At 42.6% G+C, this 22,974-nt stretch overlaps 1 protein-coding gene across 2 annotated transcripts; it reads right to left on the bottom strand.

Moving 5' to 3' along the window:
• Positions 1-14,758: 14,758 nt before the first annotated feature.
• On the bottom strand, positions 14,759-16,965 carry LOC122886514 (nuclear factor 7, brain-like). 2 transcript variants are annotated; one of them, XM_044218824.1, is made up of 2 exons: positions 16,811-16,965; positions 14,759-16,717 (listed from the first exon to the last, which is right to left on the bottom strand). In XM_044218824.1, exon 2 carries the CDS (start codon positions 16,698-16,700, stop codon positions 15,312-15,314), a length of 1,389 nt encoding a protein of 462 aa, XP_044074759.1. In that variant the 5' UTR covers positions 16,701-16,717; positions 16,811-16,965; the 3' UTR covers positions 14,759-15,311. The 2 variants fall into 2 exon arrangements, with proteins under 2 accessions (XP_044074759.1, XP_044074768.1); XM_044218833.1 differs by having other exon boundaries at positions 16,929-16,951.
• Between the last annotated feature and the right edge of the window lie 6,009 nt (positions 16,966-22,974).

Here is a 22,974-nt window from a genome sequence, read left to right as displayed (position 1 = left end):
AGAAAGATCCTGATAAACAAAAATATTAAAGTATTAAAAGTTCCAGACATGTTATAATACTCAACTTGCTTTGAATAGTAATTTGTGTATGATTTGGATTTTCTACAAAAAAGTTCAATTAAGTCGTTAAAAACGTTTAAATTAAATCTCCGAATATGTAAATGTTGTTCATTTCTAAAGTTTGACAGCTGGACACGAGACGTCTCCTGCTTCACTGTAGAGTCCGTTCTCAGTGTTTGTGACCGCGAGGCTTCAGGTTTCCACAGCACACACGTGTAAGTTTCATGGAGGACCCTGATTGGCTCCAACCCAGTAGTGATGTCATAAATCCTGCAGGTGCGTCCAGGTGTTAAAATGAGATTTAAGGAGAGCTCAGAGAAACTTTCGTCCTTCAGCAGGTGAAACTCTGAACATCCATCATTCAGTAACGATGAGGGAAACGCATTTTGGAGTGGAGGGCGACTTTAAGAAAACATTTTTTCTGTTTCTGAAGTTTAATCGGCAGAGTCGCAGTTTGATAGACGTCTCATGTTGCATGTATTGTATCATCTGCTGTTAGTATCCAACGGTAAAAGTTAATTTGTAGTATACTAACTCTATACAAACAAGACTTAAGCGAGCAGATACTGTACGTTTAGTTTGAGTTTAATTAATCGCCTGAACGACCAATTATCAAGCTGTTGGGCAATCGGTTGGATTTCTGGCAGGTCCGAAATTTTGCTCGTCTGTCGTCGTCTGTTTGAACCGCTTTCCAACGTGGCTGCTGTCAAAAGATTTGATAGAAACTGAAGTGAGCTTGTTTTAATAGCATATTTTACATGTTGTGGCTAAAACTGTGTCTTGGATGAAAGTTTGCTGTGATATAAAACTGAACTTCAGTGCAAAACACACAGATCAGACTGCTCCTGCTCCATATTAGTCTTTTTATCTTTTTCCTTTCCATTCATAGTAGAATTACAAATAGTTATTAAACCAAATAGCTCTGCAGGTGTTTGGTCAGAAACCAAAGCGTCGGACACGTTAACGTGTCGACCTGATGGTGGCGCTAGATGGAAAGTCAGAGGATCAGCAGAGTTATTACAGTTCATCCTGAGGGGAGCATGAACGATGAAGCACGTCTCATCACAGTCCAGCTGCTGAGATGTTTCACTAAAAAACACGAATGTGAACCTCTTGGTGGCGCTACAGGGAAAGTCAGGGGATCACCAAAGTCTGGAGGATTCATCCGTTTCAGTGCTGGCCCGACTGACGTTAGACAGAGAGCCATGAAGTTAGAAAAGAGTATATGACAGTTAGTATGCAGTATGTGCTGTAAAGGGTTGGTATGTACTGTGGTACACACACACACACACACACACACACACTGACACAACAACTAAAGTTGTAATTTACTGTCTCTGTGTCGGCATCTCCACTAAACTGCTTAGCGGTGTCTAATTACCTCTGCGTGTTTGCCAACTGTGTGAGGGAATTTTATTGTTAATTATTTATTTTTTATAATTCACATAAGCCTTTACAAGTGAACCACTGGGATGTGACATGTAGTCTGGCCCATAATCCTGAAAGAATTGTTTACCTCTGAGAATAAGGAAGCGATTGTCTTGCTAGAGCCGCAGAGCTCATTATTGGTGCGGTTTTAAGAAGAACGGTTGCTAAAAAGAGAAACCTGAACATCAACCATCTGCCTGCCAGTGAAAGCAAAGAGGTTTCCACAGAGAGAGAGAGAAGCTGAGGGAGAAGAAAGAGAGGAAAAGATATATTTAAAGAAAAACACTGTGTAACTACCAAAGTCATTGTGCAGCTGTGCAATTAGGGCAAATGGCCGAACACGCCACGAAAGAGGAAAGAAAACAAACAAAGCAGAAGCCCTCACTGCTCGTGGTGTTGTTAATGCTAGTTGGTCTTCACAGCCAAGAAGAGGAGATTTCACCTCTTCATCATCGCCAATCACCTTTTCGTGCAAACATTACAATAATGCAGCAATAATTCTCATTCTCATCTGGCAAAAAGACAAAGTGATGATGATGCAGAGAGTCAGTGTAACACTTTGAGCAGCGTTGTGATGAAGATGGGGGGATCAGAGCAGAAGCCAGCACGGATCAGACTGCGCTCACAAGTGTATTGCAGGTTTTTGTACATGGAAGTTCAGTAAGTCAATCACCAGAATTATTTACACCTCAAAATAATTCACATTATACCAAAACCTGGTAACAAATGAGCCAAAAATCAACCAAAGTTAAAGGCACTGAAGATATTACTGCATCAACAGTCCGCAGACTGAATCTAACGTGCTACTTCAAAATCAAATACACATGTTCACCCAAGTTCCTTTTTTCCAATCACTACGCCATAAATAACTTTCTGTTTCACACACGATCCATCTCAGAGTCCCAGGCTAAGTTAGTCAGTTAGACACGTGTGGAAGAGATTCATTGCACAGTCCCAGGTAAAGTGCCAGAAGGTGTTTGGATCCGGCCCCGCTGGGAGACGGGGAGGAAGAACAGCAGAATTTATTGTCCATTGCTGGATGATTGCTTCAGTAGTGTCTCCGTTAACCCTGACCTGTTCAGGTGTAAAGATGATAAAACATCACGTCCATAATCACAGTCCGCTCACTGTACAGAGAGCAGTTTGCTGTTTTACTGTTTGACCTGGGTTACATCAGACTTTACCTTTAATCTCATGGTTGTGATGAACAAGCTCCATATTTAATTAGTATCTGTGTGAGAGCTGATGTAGCTCACAAAACTGTACATTAGGTAACTATCAGCCATTATTACAGCAATATGCCTTTTTCTACTATCGGCATGAATAATACGGAAGCACCACTGTCATTGTTAAAGGCTGTAGCTGCAGCGTCTTGGCCTGTTTCCAGTAATGTGTCATCAAAGCTGTTGCATAGAAGTGTGTGTGTGTGTGTGTGAGAGGGGGAGAGAGAGTGCAGTTTATACTATATATAAATACAATAGCATGTTTCCAAGTGTCAGCTTTAGAAACACAATCTAAATAAATCAAAGTTTCATAATCTGCCGATGACTGTCATCACGTAATCTCATCTAATCAGATAAAACGTAATGAAACCTGTGAAGAGTAATTAGCCACAGAAGAACAAAGAAGTTTCACTGTAGTTTGCGTTTAGTCTTTATTGATTTTGTCAATGTATCATAAATTTAAGCCGCATTAAGTTTTCTTTATCAAGTCACACGGTGGGGCTGATTTTCTCAGGCAGACTCAGATGATTTTTCTGCACACTCTTCCATTTGGTATTCTTTAGCATCACAAAGCTAACAGTGCGTGTGCAGTTTACTGACATCATGATGCAGAATTTATGGATATTAAACGTCTAACTGTTTTTAACTGTTGTATCTGCCCTTTGGAACAAGTGTTTGCTTTCAGTCTCCGTGTTTTATCTCTTATGCGCTTCAGCAAAATATGATCTCTATACAACTTAGTCGTCTTTTATTCATTTGCATGTAAAATAAAATATTTAAGCTACACCATGAGGTTTTCAGACTGAGAGGTGCCTCCTCTGGGGGCCACGGGACTGCTTCCTCCTGGAGCTGGGTATCGCCACTGATTTCCAGATTCGATTCGGTTAGGGATATTTTAGGAACAGTACCAATTTTGCTTGGATATCAAAGAGATTCTCAGAGAACTAATGCTGCATTATTAAAAATATTAATGTTTACATTAAGAATGGTCCCTTTAAATCACCTACAACAGAGCTGATGTTTCCACTCAGACGCCCCAGGGTTTCCCCGACCCTTATATTACCAATAAATATAGAGAGATTAAGCAAAACCTAACTTTTAGTATCATTCACGCTTTAATACTGCGTGGTTATGCATCAACATTTTACGCACTGTTGGTGAACTTCCTTGACCTTACGTTCGGCGCATCTATGTGCTGTTTTTAGCTCAGAGAAGCTACATCCCAGCCTCACACATCAGAAAAATCCAGGTAAACACCACTTTCTGACCTGGGTGGGGTTTTTCTTTAGCTACCTAGCTAATGTCAATCTGCTTCTCATGGAGACAAAACCCACGCGCAGCATTTGTCTCTCACCGCACAAGCGCTTCACTCTTGCTAGGCTGTACGGACACAAGCCCTGATGGGATTAAAGCTTCACGCATCCACGGGAAAAGGCATTTAGTAAAAGATCGATCTCAGATTTTATAAATCGATATCGGATAATTCAAATGATTTTTTTTAAAACCCAGCCCTACTTCCTCCATGTGTCAAATCTGAACACACAGACACGATACACATTTTTTAACACTTAGAAATCATAGAAAAACAATGCTCCTTAATAACTGCAGAACCTGCCTGAGAATCATCCTGTTTTTAAGTTTTCTTCAGTATCAAAGCAATACAGTGATAGTTGTCTGTGCATCCATGACAGGAGCTAATGCAGGGTAACAGAACTCTTTATGGAAGAATGTACAGTTTAAAAAGTGTGGTTTTGATGGCTAAAGTGTGGCCTCAGACTCTCTTGCTGCATAGATCTGTGTAGGCCGAGGATAAGGAACATTAATGTGATACTTTATTCATCCCCACAGAGCAAATTCCTCGACCAGCACCAAGCAGATCAGAGCGCAGGGTCAGTCACGGCACCCAGTAGCTGGCAGGGCTTTAATGTCGCGTCCAAGGTCATTTCAGAAGCGCAGATGCTCGCTGACACGAGGTCATGAACGCAGCGCTGCAGTTTAATGGCAGACTCACAGTCCAACAGGCTTTTCCTTCCAAGGAGGACTGTGCTGTTCTAAAAGCTAATGCACCACCAGCTCGATGCACGGAAAACTATTTGGCATGTTCTTATTCTACTGTACGTATGCAGGTGATGTCACTAAACTTACCTGAACACCTGAACATGTGCAACAAAGCTGCCAAGAGTCTGGGAAGCTCAGTACATACGTACACAGCCCACGCAGTCCGGAGAGGAGAGCGGATCTACATGAACACACCTGTGAGAGTGGACCATGAGTGTGTTGGGACTTTAACACAATCACAGGTAGAGAAGCGTGAAATTGTTGAAACCTCAGCATTGTGGATCTCACCCTGGGCTGGGATATTCTGACTGATAGCTTGTGCTGTGCACACCCTGTTTGTAAGATGTTTTTCCCTGTGTAGTCTAACTCGTGCAACTTCTCAGGCCAGCAGCTGGAGCCGCACCAGAGACTGCAACTAACTAACAGTTAGATAAGAGAAAGTGGGGGAAGGTACAAACCAAGGTCAGAGACTAACAGAGGTGCACTGAGAGAATAAGCTGTGGAGTGTTGTGTGACCGGGTGTGGCTTTAACGTATAATCAACTGCTTTGCGCCTTAAACTTCAGACACGACTGGGGAGCCGTAGATTCGAGACGGTGAGCGTGTTGTGTCTCCAGATATATCTGTATTGTTTGTTTGTTTGTGTGTTTTGGGGGAAATAAATACTTGTAAAAGGCATTGGTAGGTCTCGTGTGGATCCCTTCTCATAAACCGACTCGGAGAGAGGTCGGCGTACCTCGACAGCATCCATTACAATAATAAACAGGAAAACAAAATCATCTAAAATCCGATGTCCACTGAGAAATTAGCACATTAAGAAACGGGTTAAAAACTGTTTGCTGCTGAGCAGCTCGTGTTCGGCGGCTTTTCACAGCTTCTTCTTCTCTGGAAGCGACGCTCTGAGCGCTGAGAGCGAACCAGAGCAGCGAAGCTGCAGCCGGACAGACAACAGCGAGCTGAAGGTCTCTATGAAGCTCCGGAGCTGCAGTTTCTCTGTAGCTTCATCACCCAACACTTTAAACATTACTGTTTTTTTTGTCATTTCATACTTTATTATCATGAAAATATTCACTATTGTAGTAGATCTGCCTGTGCGTGTATGGAAAGTTGCTGGGTGGGTCATATGTAGCATAGCAGCGAGTTAGCCTTTCTTCCACGTCTCCCCAGGCTAACATCCAGCCTTTACACTTGACGTACAGCCAGTGTGTGTGGCGTTGCCATGGCATCGGGCTGTAGGATGAAGGGATTCACTCTCCGTTGGTGGAAGTCTCCCTGGAGGCTCCTCAGGATTCTCTCATGCGTCACTCTCCTGCCCTCCCCTTCCCTCGCCTGATGTCTTCTCTCTCTCGTTCGCACCTAGACAGCTCAGAATTTGCTATTTAGCGCAAAATCGGCCATTCCCGTTCAGCATTTGCAGCTCGCACCCCCCCTCCCCCCCTCTGCTTCCCCACTCTCTTTTCTCACGTATCTCTCATTCTGTTCATTCCTCCACCTCTGTTCTGTATCTCACCATCACTGTCACTTTTCCTACTCTCCTTCCTTCCCTTCACCTTTTTCCAAATTTGATTTTCCAAATTTCCGCCCCCTCCACCCCCCATTTAGCTTCCTCCTTTCCTCAGAAGTCACACCTTTCATCAATCCATTCATCCATCCACCATCTGCCCCTGCTTCTTATTCTTTCTTTCTCTCTGCCTCTGCACCCTCCTCCGTTATGCTATTTGTGCTTCCATCCCTCCATCATTTCTTTCCGAGCCTACTCTTTCTCCCCCTCGCTCGCTGTCGCCTCCGGCCTCCTCTCGTCACGGCTAACACCCCGCCGAGGGTAGGAAGGGACTGTCACGCAGCCGAGAGCAAAGTAACAAGCTGCAGGAACAGAGACGTCATGTGAGGAAGAAGAGGGGCAGCATGAGAAAAGCACGGCATCCTCTATCACTTTCCTCCTCTGTGACTCTCTTTGTGCGTCTCTGTTTTCTCCTTTTCTTCTTGTTTTATCTTGGTCCATTTTATTATTTCTTAGTTATAACCCCATCTTTCTGTAGGAGTCTCTTTAGCAGCAGCATGTGCTGTTATCTCAACATGTTGCCTTCCCCCTTTCTAATAAAGTCATGACATTTTTATTTCTACACACTGCCTGGAGAGAAAGGCAAAGGCTTCTGCAGCTGAAGTTATTATTCTCTTGATTTTCAGCCACATGAAAGCTGGATCTATCGTTATGCAGTCGGTGAAGTGTTGAGTAGGATTTGGCTTCTCAGAGTCCTTTATAGGTACGTTCGATGACTCAGGGTCTAAAACCGTGATTAACAAATCTGGTCGTGAAAAAGAGTTTGAAGCTACTATCTGTATCTACTTACGTCACCAAATGTCTGTGTTCAGATTTCTACCAGAAATGGCCATACACTGGGAGTTGTTGGACGTCATGGATGCTGCTTCATTATCTGGGTTAAATTGTTTTCTACTGCCATTTATAATCCTCATACGCAGATTTGGCTGCCGAAAATGTACAAAATAACATAAAATGTAAAGCATGTACCTTAACTAATCAAATAATAAAACAGTTGTGTTTGAGTCCCACTTTTACCAAAGGAAAACAGAAAATGTAACTAAAAACTGTGTAACTGTTAAAGAAGTATAAAGTAGCATAAAATGGAAATACTCAAGTAAAGTACTTGAGAAAATGAACTTACTTTCCACCACTGCCTATTTGTTTCCGCTGTCCTCCAGTTCCTGTTCACACTGTTCCTGTTCACACTGTTCCTGTTCACACTGTTCCTGTTCACACAGTTCCTGTTCACACTGTTCCTGTTCACACTGTTCCTGTTCACACAGTTCCTGTTCACACAGTTCCTGTTGCGCAGACAACAACCTGCTGGATTACTTTTGATCCCGAAGAAGAACCAGATCTGAAGTTATAAGGGCTGCACCTCTTTAGGTTTATGGACGTCTGTTGTTGATGGATATCGAAGATCACAACTGTAAATAGTGAATTCGCTGATTGTAGCAGTGTGTGTGCGCATGTACTTGTACTTGCTACAGAGTGAGGACATTTTGGCCGGTCCTCACGGCTTCAAAGGGCTGGCTGAAGGTTAAGACTCGGATTGAAGGGTTAGGTTAGAACATGGTTACGGTGAGGGTGAGGCATTTAGTTGTGATGGTTAAGGTCAGGGGCTAGGGAACGCATTATGTCAATGACGGTCCTCACAAGGATAGCAGTACACGGATGTGTGAGTTATGAGTGGCGTGACGTTTGTGGCAAATTGAGCAGATCATTGGTTGGAGAGTGTGTGTGAGTGTGAGCACATTATCTGTTCATATCTGAATAATGTATTCGCATTTGGTTCCACAGTTACTGTTTGAACCTTTGAAATCAGCAGTGATGACACAGACAAAGGCTATCACAGAGTTCTATGTTGACAGCATCCTTACAATATGTGTTATTGATTTGGTATTAAAAGGTATTTGTGTCAAAGCTGACACTTTTTCTAAAAGGTGATCTTGGCATTTCAGCCTTTATTAGTGAGTTGCCAGTAGAGATGACGGGGGAGGGGGAGGGGGGGTCAGGGTGACATGCAGTCAACCTTCTCAGGCAGAACTGAACATGTTGCATTACATGTTACGCATGTTATCACTCTGTTTGTGTGACTGTGTCCACCAACACGCTGAAGTAAATACCCTGAAAGAAAAATGCTGCAGTCAGAGGCGTGACTAAAGTGGCTCTCCCGCCTCAGTGCTGCAGGTGGACACAAACACCTGCAACCTGAACGTGACGCAAACAGCTGGAGGCTGCGGACTCCGACCGGATCATAGTAAATAATGTTAGTAATGGAGTCAGATATTTAACGGTTACTTCCAAAAATGGCATTAGTAAAATAAAATAAAAATCAGAATAATGGATTCATAGTAGGAGAAACAAACTTCAGCTGGATACACCTGCTCAATCCACTTTGGGCTGGTACCATTTTGGTTTGATTACTGTGGGCTAACTAACACACAGTGTCCCCTCATGGGCACTCTCTTGTTTCATCTAAATCTCACTTGTGTATAGTTTTGTATATTGGGTATTTTCACCTGGTGCCTTTCTTATTACTTTTCTTACTTACTTATCAATAGTATAAGGATCCCATTATTGTTGTATATTACAACGTATCTATCACATCACTTCCTGCCCTTTTTTCTATTTCTAGAGACACGTCGGCATAAACTTCTTGATGCTGAATCCAAGCAGCTGATCCGAGCACTGTGTTCTTCATGTCATTGCAACACATTCTCACTACCAAGTCGTCAAATACTGAAGTTTGGTCAGTGTCTTTCCGCCTCAAACTATAACGCCGTAGGTACTCCTCTAGTGTCATTTCTGGACGTGCCCGTCTTCAAAGTCAGGTGACATAGTTTAAAGAGCAAAAAAGTCTGCATATGGAGGTGGTGGGCTGGTTTATGGGTCAAACAAGCACAGGACTTTCACCCAGGAGACCGCTGTTCGAGTTGTGCATCATTATAAATGATTTATTTTAAGTAACGTACATAAGTGAACTGTCAGGTAAGTTACATGATGTACAACGTGTGAGGTATGTAACGTAACAATCTTATGCTAAACCTAACCAAGTGGTTTTTGTACCTAAACCTTACCAAAGTGCGACCGTTTCACAACGAACCACACAAGTAATATTTTAAAAGTCTAACCGGACGTAGCATATTTATTGTTGCTAACTTGACCGTGGACCGCTGCCTGGCCAGAAATGGCGATAGAGGCGTACCTACAGCGTCATATTTTGAAGCGGAGGGCCGCTGACCAAGCTGAAAAGTTGAAGTCTTTTGATGTGAAGCAGCAGCAGGAGGAAATGTTGTGTTAGCATGTCAAACAGTAACACTGAATCCAGTGCGGGAATGACGGACTCCACCACTAACAATGAAATCTACTATACAGAGAGGCAATTAAAGAATTAATGTTAATCCACTGGAAGGCTATAGCAGAAACGATGTCAAGCCATAAATAGTACCAAAACTTAACGTTTTTATTACACTCTGTCCCAAACATGGCCTTGTTTCTTCTGTTCCTCTGTTCTACAGCTGTCCATGAGTTTCCTGCTGGTAAGAGAGATTGGATAGTTTGCTGAAAGGTTAAAGTTTCATTCCACCACCACAGCTGTATGATAAATTGGTTTGTCCTTGACTCAGAGACCGCACACCTACCTGCTCACTTATAGTCACCCTGCTGAAGAGTGTCAGCTAAATGTCACGAATTAAATGTTCAGACCAGATCCAACACCACATGCTGCACCACCTTGAAGGTTTCTGGAGACTTGATAGAGCACCATTAAGGATGTAAAGGTCATCATGTGAAACACTCTAGCAGCTCTTGGCCATGGGGGAATATGGGGAAATATTTGCTCTCCCTTTGACATCATCATTGAGGGATCCAGTACTTCACATGAAGGTATTAGTGAGTGCAGCTTTAATAGGACACTGTCTGGTTTACCTCAAATAATGCACATGACATTTGATACTCGGAAGAGATTTTAAAAGCTTGCTGGCTTTTATATCACAGTTTTATATCACAAAGAGCCAAACTTAATTGGAACTAAACAGAGTGCAGGTTAAGCATCAACAGACCAGACGGTGCCCACATTTCCCCCAAAGGCCATACATTTCGCATTTAAGTGATGACCCTTGCATCTGTTATGGAGCCCTGTTTCTGGTGGGCAATGTTTTATATTCAGTTGCCACTTTATTAGGTAGACCTATCTAAAGCTAATTTAGTCTAATAAAACAGTCCAACAGAGAGGTGTGATTCAACTATATGATCTTTTTGGATGATGTAGTTCGTGCTGCTGTTGAACCATATTGTGTTATACTGACAGGTGTTTCTAATACTATTCCATTTATATCAGTGAGGGTAGGCTAAATAACAGACAATATGAATAGGGAATACTAAGCGAGAAGAGGCAGATATTCCAACACTTTGTTACAAATGCAAACATTGTAAAACTATAATTATATGGTGTTTCTGGCATGTAATAAATCCTAAATCACTGCAGTCATGCTTAAAGTGGGATCTCCATTTAAAGGTGGTCAAATTCCTCCAGCTAACCTCATAACATGAGATAACCGCTGATGCAGACTGACCCTTAGGCTGCGTAACATGGACCTTTCCTCTGCTTGGCTCTGATTTACTGCTTATCTGGTCTCCAGTGCACCTTCAGATGCCTGCAAGCTGTCCCGTATCTGTTAGCTAGCTAACAGGCGGTACACGAGGAAGTGAGATAAGATGGATAGCACCCTGGGGAGTGACCTAATCGGCGTGGCTGGCCTTTCGCAGGCCACTTGTGTATTTGTGCATGTGTGTGTGCACGACTCTCGTTTGACCAAATGGCCTTCAGGTGTTGATGCGTTCTGCTGGTGTCATGAAAATTGTATTTCTGTGCACCCTTGTGTGTGTGTGTGTGTGTGTGTGTGTGTGTTTATTGAGCATGGCAGTGTGAGCAGACTGTGTCAGCCCTGCATCAGATATGATTGGCTTCGGGTCAAGGCACCAGCTGATCTCACTGGTTTCACTCGGTTTGTGTCATTTACAGAGACACAGTGTGGACAGTTGTCAGTAACATTGATTTATTACCCATAGTGCAGTGCTTGGCTGCCACACTGCATCCCTTAAACGGGATATCAGTTTATTGTTCCTCTTCTCTATTGGATTTCATGGCATTTTATTTTCCCTACATTCAGTGAATCCACACGGAGAAATAGAGAAAAAATCAATAGGAGAAAGTATCACACCAGAGCTCACACATTCTCAACCATTCTGCTTTATTTTTACAGCAAACTAAATCGGATAAAATAGTTTGATGCTGACCATATGTTACGGAACAGACCAACCCGGAGACACAGGTAAGGTGATTTCGAGGGTTTATTGATTACAGAGATAATTAGAGAGTTTATAAGAGCAGAGAAGATACCGTCCCTTGGATCACTGACGGGAGTGAAGTGCAGGAGCTGGATAGCTGCACACGAGGCGACGGGAACTGGAGTCACACACACTGGAGACAGAAGACACTCCGGAGCCGGGTGAGCACTGTTACCCACAGGAGACTGGAGTCGAGTTGAAGGTTAGTAGCTCTGGATGACTGAGAACAAGGAGTAGCGTCGTAGTAGAGTCCGTGGTAAACTGAAGGTAGGAGGCGTAGCTCTGTCCTTCTAGCGAACGAGACCGGACACTGACTGAGGTGAAGAGTGGAGATTTATAGTGGAGAGGAGTGGCTAATTGCCACCAGGTGTGTGTTGAGTTGAGGTGGAGCCTGGCATGTCTGTGACACCATAATGTATTTAACGCTCTCCACTGTCGACACATGGATGCGATATATAAAAACATCAATTTGCTACGTTGAGCTTTTGATTTACATAAAATAAAGATCTGAACTGCTCCAAAGGTCTGTTTGTGTCATAGCCTATACAGTGGAAAGGTCACGGCAAAGAAGATAACCAATTAAATCCAACAGAAGTTGTGTATCAACCTACGCTGCTGCAAATGTAGTTGGAAGGGGACCTAAATGTTCTCCTCAGGTTATTAAGATAGGTGCTGATGAACTGCTGTGATCCAGCAAACTATTTAAACTCAGTAAAGAAACAACAGTTGGACTAAATGCCAGAATTAAATCCTGAAATAATCAGATAGAAAAATGTAACTTCCTCTTTATGAAACTCAAGCAACCTTCACAGAGACTCGATATGCAGAGCTGGTACAAAGGCAGTCCTGCTTGTTTGGGATCATTAGGGAAGACACGTTTCATGAAAAGTAAAAGTAAAACTCATGTGTTTTTGTTTTTTTGTATGTGTGTTTTCCTATAAAAGTCCCTCATGCTGCAGTACCACTATGAGTAACACTCAAGTAGTGTTTGTTAATGGTAAATGGACTGTACTTATATAGCGCCTTTCTAGTCTTTTCCGACCACTCAAAGCGCTCCAACTACAGTGGTGTGCAAAAGTGTTTGCCCCCTTCCTGATTTCTTATTTTTTTGCATCTTTGTCACACTTAAATGTTTCAGATCATCAAACAAATATAAATATTAGTCAAAGATAACACAAGTAAACACAAAATGCAGTTTTTAAATGAAGGTTGTTATTATTAAGGGAAAACAAAATCCAAACCTACATGGCCCTGTGTGAAATAGTGATTGCTCCCTAAACCTAATAACTGGTTGGGCCACCCTTAGCAGCAACAACTGCAATCAAGCGTTTGCAATAACAAAGCGCTTCAACTACATATTCACACACAGAGGTGTCATCAGTTCAAAGAAAGTAAATTATTCACACACACACCGAAGGCACAGCCTCGGGATTCAGTGTCTTGTCCAAGGAGCCACAGTCAGTGCTTTTCTTTAGGAATACACTGGGTCTGTACCTGTATACATGTGTACATATGCAGTGGAGTGGTGGTGTCTTGGTAGATTGGTATTCTGTGCCAAATATGTGTAGTTTGGACTGCCAAAGCCTTATATTAGCATCTGATAAACTTCTGAATGCATTCTTGCACAGGAGGGGGGCTGTGGATTTTGTCCTCCATCTCTTACATTGAAAGTACTTTAGAATCTTTTAATGTGTATGAACAGGAGGGATTATTACAGCAAGCAAAAACTATTTCAATGTTCATATGGACACCTAACTATTGTTTTAAGGCAGAATAGAAAAACTGTGAACCCTGAAGACTGTAACATGAGTGGCTGTAGAGTTGCTCTGCTACAGGTGCACTGATTAATATCTATTTTTAGGTCGATATTCGGTAAGCCCACCTGCCGTGAGGTGTGCATACACACCACTACACCTCTGTATTTATGTATGAATACGTCCATGTGTAAGTGAAGGCAAATGTGTGTTTACTACTGTGCATCTTTGTGCACATGTTTGGGTGTGTTTTGGTGTTTATTGCCTCCAGGTAAGCATCTAAACAAACATCAGACTTTAATGAGATTCTCAGAGCCCACGTGTACTTACAAGTCATGCATGTTGGCGGCCCGGAGGCTTCTCCTGGGAGATGGAAAGCCAGAGAGTTGAGACCAGGAGGTGGGAATCTGCTGCAGCTCGTCAGAGCGAGAGAGACGCAGCGGTAGGTCGCAGGAGGAAAACTCTCTCTTGCTGCGCTCGTCCTGAAGTCCAGCAATGTAAGCGGAGCAGTGTGCTCCGTGTCAAAGCAGATACATCAAGCCTTGGATTTAGGATTTTCTGGCTCCAGGAACTGACAAAACTAACAAACGTCAGGCTTTAAGGGAGTAGTTCAGCATTTTGGTAAATAGACTTGTTTTCTTTCTCTCCATCAGAAAGCAAATAATTATTCATTATTTAAATAAATCCCAAAATGTCAAACTTTCGCTTTAAAACAGCCTTTTAGAAATGTATGGGTGATGTTACAGGTACTACATCCATATTTCTATAAATCTACTGTATGGCATGTCAGGTGAGCACCTTTGTCTGACACACCTGAAGAACAACATCTAGAGGTAGCAGGTGGAGACTTTAAAAGCATTTGTCATGTTTTCCACATGCCTGATATGACTATGTTTAGGTTTACTTGAGGAGGATCCCTGGCCGCTGAGTGAAATATTCCTCTTGTCTTTCAGGAACAAAGGAGGAAGTAGTGTGACATTCTTATTAGTGCAACAAAACATTGTAGGGAGACAGTGGGTGGATGGACGGGTCAGTGAAGTCTCTGACAGCTGTAAGTTTCCTGTTTTCTACCAACAGTCAACGTTGGTTTCTTTAAATCATGACAACAATTTCTTACTAACCTTAACTGTGTAGTTTTTCTGACCGTAGAAACAGCAGAGAAAGATTCAGTTCTTAAATCACCAACATTACATGAAGTCTGAACCCAAACTGAGACGTCCACCTTAAAACTGAGACGTCCACCTTAAATAAATGACCAACAGCAGAATTCAAGTGATGAAAGTGACAGACAGAATCATCTCGGCTTCATTACATCAAACAGAAAACTGTACAAAGATTTTGGATCATTTAAAACTTTTATTTTATATATTGTCAACATCTCATACATGTAATTAAACATTGATTTTAATGTTGGAAACTTTATAATCTGGACGAGAATTTAAAATGAAGGCTGTTGGATCTGAACAATGATTGGCCGCTCAAACATGCAGCTATTGATAAACTGATTGTTGTTTCTTTATCTGGATCCTCATCAGCTTCACAGAGTGGCTGCTGCTCTTCATGGCTCCACACACACCAGTCCAAATAATAAAACATGGACAACTATTTCAAATGACAGTATCCATAAAAAAGAAAAGGCTAAACGAAGCAAACATAAAGAAACCGAGTGAAAGCATTTCACATATGAAAAGGTCGACAACAGAAACTAAAAGTGTCGAACTAAATAACAAGAAAAAGAAACAAAACCAATGAAAAACAGTAAGTGAAACAAAGATCAACATACGTTTGGAATAATGAGGCAGCAGGAGGACAGGTGCAGCTTCACACGTTCAATTCAGAGACTTTTCCCTTTAAGAAATAAACATCATCATAAATATAATCATCCTCTTTATCTCTAACTGCTCTGCTCCACTGTCACACAGACCTTCACTGCTGATATCTGCAGTTCAGCCCCAGTGCTAATGTATGGAAACATCCTCTGAGTGAAAGTGTGCCTGAAGGTGTGTATGTGTGTGTTAGTATCAGGATCAGAGAACGACAGCGTTCCTCTGTTCCAGTCCAGATTCACTCTGATCCTCTGGAGCTTCTTCTGCACTAGGAGAGCAGTGGATGGAGCTGGTGGTGACCATGCTGAGTATTTACCTTCATTGAACCATATTCCCCAGAATCCAGACCGTATGTCTCCCTTCCTCTGGACAGACTCTGCTAACACACCCAGTGACCAGCCTGTACTGTCTCCAACCTCGACCTCCCAGCTGTGAGTCCCTGAGTTGAAGCCCTCAGAGCCCAGGACAGACCAGGAAGAACCAAACCTCTCTGGATTGTCAGGAAGCTGCTGTCTCTCTCCTCCTCTCACACTGGTCAGATCTTCAGACAGGATGAGTTCTGGACCAGCAGTGTTTGGGTCCAGGATCACAGGAGTGTAGGAGACCATGTCCTTCATCTTGTTCCAGATGTTGAAGGTCAGGTTGCCCAGGTGTTTGGCCTGGTCTATCAGAGCTCCTGAGGGCAGCTGTGGATCCTCCAGCAGGGGTTGCTGCTGGACTCTTTCCACTGCAGCCTTGTAGTTGAGCAGGAATGAGACGTCTTCAGCTCTCAGCTGCTCCTCTGTGGCTCTGACTGTGTCTGAAAGAGCTGCTATCTCTCTGCTCAGAGCCTCCATCTTCTCCTTCAGCATCTGACTCATCTGCTCCTCTTCCTCCCTCAGTGCAGCCATCCTGGCCTCCTCTTCCTCTTCTAGAAACTGGTGAAGCTTCTTAAACTGCTCCTTAATCTGCCTCTCTGTGTGTCGGGCCTGGACCTTCAGGTGTTCTGCTGTTTGACCAAACTCCTCTTTAACTTGTTCAGAAACCTGTAACTTCTTCTTTAAGGGCTCCAGAGTTTCCTGAAGTTCCTTCTTGTGTTGTCGTGCAGCTTCATCGATGGGTCTGAATCTGTGGTCGCTGTGTTTTTCTGAATCTCTGCAGACGACACACACTGGCTGCTGATGGTCCAGACAGAAGAGTTTGAGTTTCTCAGAGTGCAGACTGCAGAGAGCCCCTGAAGGTCTCTGATCTCTGTCCTGTAAGACGGCCTCACACAGGTTCTTTAACGCCCGGTTTAAAGGTGGTTCTTCTCTTGAAGACCTTCTCTTACAAACTGGACACTCGTGTGCTGGTTTCTCTCTCCACCAGCTCTTCAGACAGTCTTTACAGAAGCTGTGGCTACATGACAGAAGAACAGGATCTCTAAAGACGTCATGACAGACCGGACAGCAGAGTTCCTCCTCTGATCTGGAAGCCATTTTGTCTCAGAGTGAAGCTGAAACACAGCAGACAGAAAGTACAGTCAGTCACGGCTCCCTTCCCTCCTCCACTAACTTTCACTGTGAGTCCTGTTTGTAGTCAAACTCACATTGAGTGTGTGGAGTGTCGGCAGGCTGAAGCAGCCGTGTTGGAGTTTTCCATGTTCCTCTCCTGTAGCTGAACTCACTCAGATGAAGCAGTCAGTTTGGTCTGAAGGTAAATCTTACCGTCTGTCTGTCTCTGCGTCTCTTCTCACTGAGATCTGAACAGGAACTGACTGTTTTCTGGTTTGTCTCAGGTGAGTCAGGTGAGGGGTGGAGCTCTGTCAGACCTCCTCTGCTAAATGCTTTCACTTCACCTGTAACACAGGTTGTGTTTCATTCCAAAATCTTGATTCGTTGCTGATAAGTGGACTGATGGTGTGCAGCAGGCTTCTGCAACAGCTGGTTATGTTCAAAGTAGTTTGAACTCAGTGGAGGAGTTCAAATATAACTTAGTAAAGAACAGAGTGAACAGATCAGTGAGGTTTCCACAGATTTTCCATTTAAACTATCCATGCTCTTCAAGACTTCAATATTTGTTTATTACAGCTAATTATTAGTAGGAGCATTTCATTTGCAATGTGAAGGCACATTTCCTGAATATGTATGTGATTTCAAAACCAGGAAGTCACATGAGTAACATGCAAGTACCAAACAACATTTCCTGTTCAAAACCAACTGAAAGGCAGATTTCGATTTTTTTAAAATATTTAATATACAGAGTTCCAATGGTTTCTTTTATTAGAATATAGAGCAGAAAGTGTGTTTGTCTTTGTTATGTTTTGTCAAGGTTTTTATTCTAATATTTAAATTTGTTTGATGATCTGAAACATTTAAGTGTGACAAACATGCAAAAAAATAAGAAATCAGGAAGGGGGCAAACACTTTTTCACACCACTGTATGTTTGAGTGTGGAGGTTTATTCTTGACCTTGGAAACACATATCTGTGTCTCAAGGTTCACTTCTGGGAATCTGCAGAAAGCACTGATGCTGCTGCACTTCTTCAGAGGACAGTCTCCATAATGAACACTATACCTTTGGAATTCTGTTTATACTAAATTTGGTGTTTGCATACTCGGACGTGTCTGTACGTTTGTCTGGGCGTACAGTCCATGGGTACAGTCGCACCTTTGCACCCATGTGGATGAGGAAAGTATGATGTGGGCGTGATGATGGAAAACAAATCAACAGAAATGAGAAGAAACAAACAGGAAGAAGCACTGTCACATAAGCTGAACAGTGGTTTGAAAATAATCAGAGATGTTGATGAAAGTCTTGTGAGGTGTGTGTGAAGGTCCCTGTTGTTGCCCCCACGTCCACACAGTGAAAAACTGCCAAATGCTCCTGATGCCAGGCAACAGCTGGAACAGACCATTATCTTTGCATTATGTTGACACAGTTTTCAAATTAACCTCCGGCAAATGATTCAACAGTCCACAAATTGTGCAGGAAAACTCCATGTTCAAATAATACAACTGTGTTATTGACGTGTTTCTTCTCCACAAACATGAGTGGTTTGAGTTTGTTGTTGAGTTCCCTCCTGAGATCTTAGCTTGAGGTGAAGGGTCAGAGAAAAGGATTTCTTTAAATCCCTTATAGAAAACTCTGCTTAAGGTTAGTTGGTTTAAATAAAATGTGACATCCCAAAAGCTTCCGTCTTTACCGAAGAAAAACAAATGGATCTCACTCGAGACAGCCCGCTGAAGGCTATCCAAACATGAAAACATAATCCAAGGAAGAAGAAACAGCTGATTCTAATATACCAGTGTTATATTTGCATGAGCAACAATGAGTCGATTCATCATGAATGCTCGATAAATTCAAATGTAAATTTTTCATTGAGTATGAAACGAAATGTCACCTCCATTCTCCAGCTGCTCTATGAATAAAAAGCAGATTCAAATACAATACTTCAATTAGTATTGTTTGGAAAGCGCACATGGCAACAAATCAGGATGAAATATAAAAATATTTCGCTAACACTTTATTTGAAGGTGTGTTCATAAGACGGACATGACACCATCATAACCATGAGAAGACACCTGTCATGAACATGAAGGAGTCTGTATGAAGGTTTATGACTGTTCTCATTAAGTGTCATTCGGTCAGTTATGTCACTTTTAATGCAAAGCTGACATTGTTTGAGATGTCTTTTTATGACAACTTGACATTAATCTTATATATATCTTTATGACATTTTAAATGGTTCCACTTGAGATCAAGGGAATTATTCATGACACAATTATAATGGTCTCATGACAGTTGTTGTCAAAACCAAGCACATATAACAGTATAATGTAATGTTAACACATAAAGCTAAAGAGTTTCTTTAAGTTTGATAATTAGGCCTGCTATGGCATGTTTATGGTTTCTTGGTTAATATCAAGTTGTCATAACAAAGTTGTCTTATGAACCCACCTTCAAATAAAGTGTTACCATGCGCACCCTGAGTGTGCATGCGCCAACGTGCATGCTGCCTGTTGCCGTTGCTCCGTCTCGTCGTCTTACTTTTTCCAACTTTTAGCTTTCCTTTTTCTTCAAAACTTGAGTAACTTGTGTGTAAGTATAATTTAAACTATGCTCTTGAGAGTAATGAGAGTAGAAGGTGTTTTGGTACTTTTTTTTCGCCTTGAAACTTCTTCTCCTGCTACTCTGTCAGGGCACCGCTGCAGAACAGCTGTTTGGCCGCATTGTTTACACCAGGGAACAGCTGATCGCGCTGAAGCCGAGCAGCATGGCGCCCAGGACTACCGATGTCCCCACTGAGATCTGGAGGAGGACACACCGAGGATGCAGAGGTGGAACGGAGCGGCGAGGGAAGAGAGAGGGGTGCAGACAAAAGAGACTTAAGAACAGGAGATTTAAGCCGTGTCTGCCTTCTCTCATCATGGGCAATGTGAGATCACTGGTGAATAAAATGGACGAGCTAACAGCATTAGCCCAGAGTCAGATGAAGTTCTGTGAGTGTAGTTTGATGTGCTTCTCAGAGACATGGCTACACCAGGACATCCCGGACCATAAAGTTTCCATCGACGGCTTTCAGACTGTTCTTGCCGACAGGGATCACACTGGGAGCGGTAAGCAGAAAGGCGGCGGGCTTTCTGTTCTAGTTAACAACAGATGGTGTAACCCTGGTCACGCTACCATCAAGCAGAGCATCTGTAGCCCGGACATTGAACTGTTAGCTGTGGGACTCCGGCCATATTATCTGCCACGTGAATTTTCACATGCCATTGTTGTGGCTGTTTACATCCCTCCCTCTGCTAACCCACCATCGGCATGCAACGCCATTCACACCACCATAGCACAGCTCCAGACTCAACACCTGAGTGCACTCATATTAATCTCGGGTGACTTCAACCATGTCAGTGTTTCAACAACACTGACTAATTTCCCCCAGTATGTGAATTGTCCTACTAGAGAGGAGAGGACACTGTACCTGCTGTATGCTAACATTAAGGACGCATACAGCTCTTCCTCACCCTCTATTTCCTGAGGAGGCTGAGGTCCTTCAACATCTGCCAGACAATGCTGAGTATGTTTTATGAGTCTGTGGTGGCCAGTGCTATCCTGTATGCTGTTGCATGCTGGGGCAGCAGGTTGAGGGTAGCAGGCTGAGGGTAGCGGACGCTAACAAACTCAACAAACTGATTCGTAAGGCCAGTGACATTGTGGGGGTGGAGCTGGACTCTCTGGCGGTGGTGTCAGAGAGGAGGATGCTGGCCAAACTACACGCCATCTTGGACAGTGTCTCCCACCCGCTCCATGACGTGCTGGTCAAACAAAGGAGTACCTTCAGCGGAAGACTCATCCCCCCAAAATGCACCACAGAGCGCCACAGGAAGTCATTCCTGCCTGTGGCCATCAAACTCCTCCCTCTTAGCTTGGCTTTTATACTTTCTATCCACTTTGTACTTAATTTATCTGACCTGTATTATAGTGTATTATATTTTGATTTGCTTAGTACTTCTATTCCTGTGTGCACTGACGTGATAGCGAGCAGCTGTAACAAAAGAGTTTTCCCTCAGGGATCAAAGTATTTCTGATTCTGATTCTGAATATTCTCTGAATAAAGTGGTGTGTATTGATAGTTCTCATCATTAACACTACAGATGTGGTGTGTTAGCCTAGCCTTTAGGCTATATAGGGTAACATTGAGTTAACCACAAAGATAACCTGCTCGGAGCAGTTTAGAGATGCCGTAAATACGTCACAAAGTCACTCCTGACATTACCTGGATAAGCCAGTTACCTCGCTTCGTAGTACAGGTCTCAGGTATAGGGAGGTTTGTTTTGTTGGTGGTGGTGGTGTCTTTTGGAGACAATTTGTCCGTGTATGTTAGAGTGGACAGTAGAGCGATGACAGGAAACACAGAGAGAGAGAGATGGGGAATGCCATGAAACAAAGGGTGGAGTTGAATCAGGGACATCGCGGTTCATGGTCAGCACCAATCGAAATAGAAACGGTCAGCACAGTAACATATCGAAGTGTAAAAATATTCAGAGCCATGCTACTACAGGAAGAATATTCACACAAGTATGAAAGAACAGCAGAAAGATTTAGCTCAGAGAAAACAAATCAGAAGTGGTCCGAACCCCATGCCCTTTTCTGATCTTTATGTACTCCTGTTTTGTTTTGATCCGGCTCTTTAACCCTTTTACTTCTAGGCTTTAAATGGTTTTTGTACTACTGACATGTATCAGCTCTCAGATTCCAATATGGATGTATTGCACATTTTGTTTTATGAATAAACATGACTATTTGAAAATGAAGAAAAAAGGTATGTGAATTATTGCTATGATGGATTATATGTACATGTAGAATTTACATGTAGGTTTGCCTAGAATTTCATTTACTAAACTGCATATTATAAGTATTCTGAAGTTGTCAAATATATGAGAGCTCATTACAGATGAGTGACACAACTAATCAGTGACATCTGTGAGGTTTTTGGTGACACCTCACAATCAATAATAGAATAGGCGAAAACCTATGAAATAAAACAACAGATATAGTCAAAGTAACTTTTACTCAAATCAAACATGTCACTATCCTTTCTGACTTCACGGGTCAATAGTCAACTACTAGAATGTGAAGTATTTACAAAAGCATCATAAGTGAACTCTTTACAGTCTCAGACACCATTAATGGGACACAACCAAACTCTGATGCTCACATTAGATCGCCATAATAACACACAAGGAGGAGTTACAAGCAAGCATGATGGCTCATTTTGCTTATAAGGACCAGGCTATTGATATGTTGATTGACTGGTTAATTTGCGCTGGGACTAATAGGGTTAAAGGAATCCACTCTCTAGACTGAATATACTTTGATGTCATATATGTCTGGCACCTAACGAACAAATCCACATTCTCTCACGTCTGTCTTTTACCAGTAACAGGTTTCTGTCTCACTCTGTTCCAGCCTTTTAGCACCTTAGTGCCTCGTATCCACCTCAGTGAGTCAACTTTAGCACTTGGTTGCTACGCTACTAAACATGATGTGTGGGGATTCATGTTTTTACTTCATGTAAAAAGGGGCTCGGGATCAAAACACACACACTAGCAGGAAGACATGTACCTGTTAGACAGCTACAGTGACACACACAAACACACTAATCTAAATATTAGTGCTTTCAGTACTTCAGGGATCATTGTACGCCGTGTGATGAGATTTAATAAAGAAAGAAAAACGACTCCTCCTCGTCATCTCTTTCCTTATTTGCCACTTTGCACCTCCTCCCCCCAGCTTCTCTGTCGTGGTGAGAATTGATACATAATGGCAGTGGTGGGACTGTGAAGTCAAAGCCTGCAAATAACAACACGTATATTGCCTGGGTTGCCATGGCGACGGAGTCTGAGCCCACAAGGTGCGATGGGAGCTGCTGTAACAGTGCAGGTGTAATGTCAGTCGGCTTCCTCGGCACCTTCCCTCCACCAAACACACACGAGCCCTTCCCTTTAAGTAGTAGTGGCTTTATTTGTGAAACACTGATTGTTGGAGATTAAACACAAATCATTTTTATTATTGATGTGCATCTCATCAACATGGATTAAAGTCTTCACAGTGTTTTTTTGGATCAAAGACATGAATCACATCCTCCTAATTAATTTTTTAAATTTCTTTATTATCAGTATAATGTAGCCCCCATTTGGGGAGGTGATGCAGACACTTATTTGAACTTAAGTAACTTATCGCTAAACAGACCACAGACCGAACACAGCATCT

Source organism: Siniperca chuatsi, linkage group LG2, assembly GCF_020085105.1.
Source record: "Siniperca chuatsi isolate FFG_IHB_CAS linkage group LG2, ASM2008510v1, whole genome shotgun sequence".
NCBI classification, from domain to species: Eukaryota; Metazoa; Chordata; class Actinopteri; order Centrarchiformes; family Sinipercidae; genus Siniperca; species Siniperca chuatsi.
This window is presented reverse-complemented; position numbering and strand designations above follow the sequence as displayed.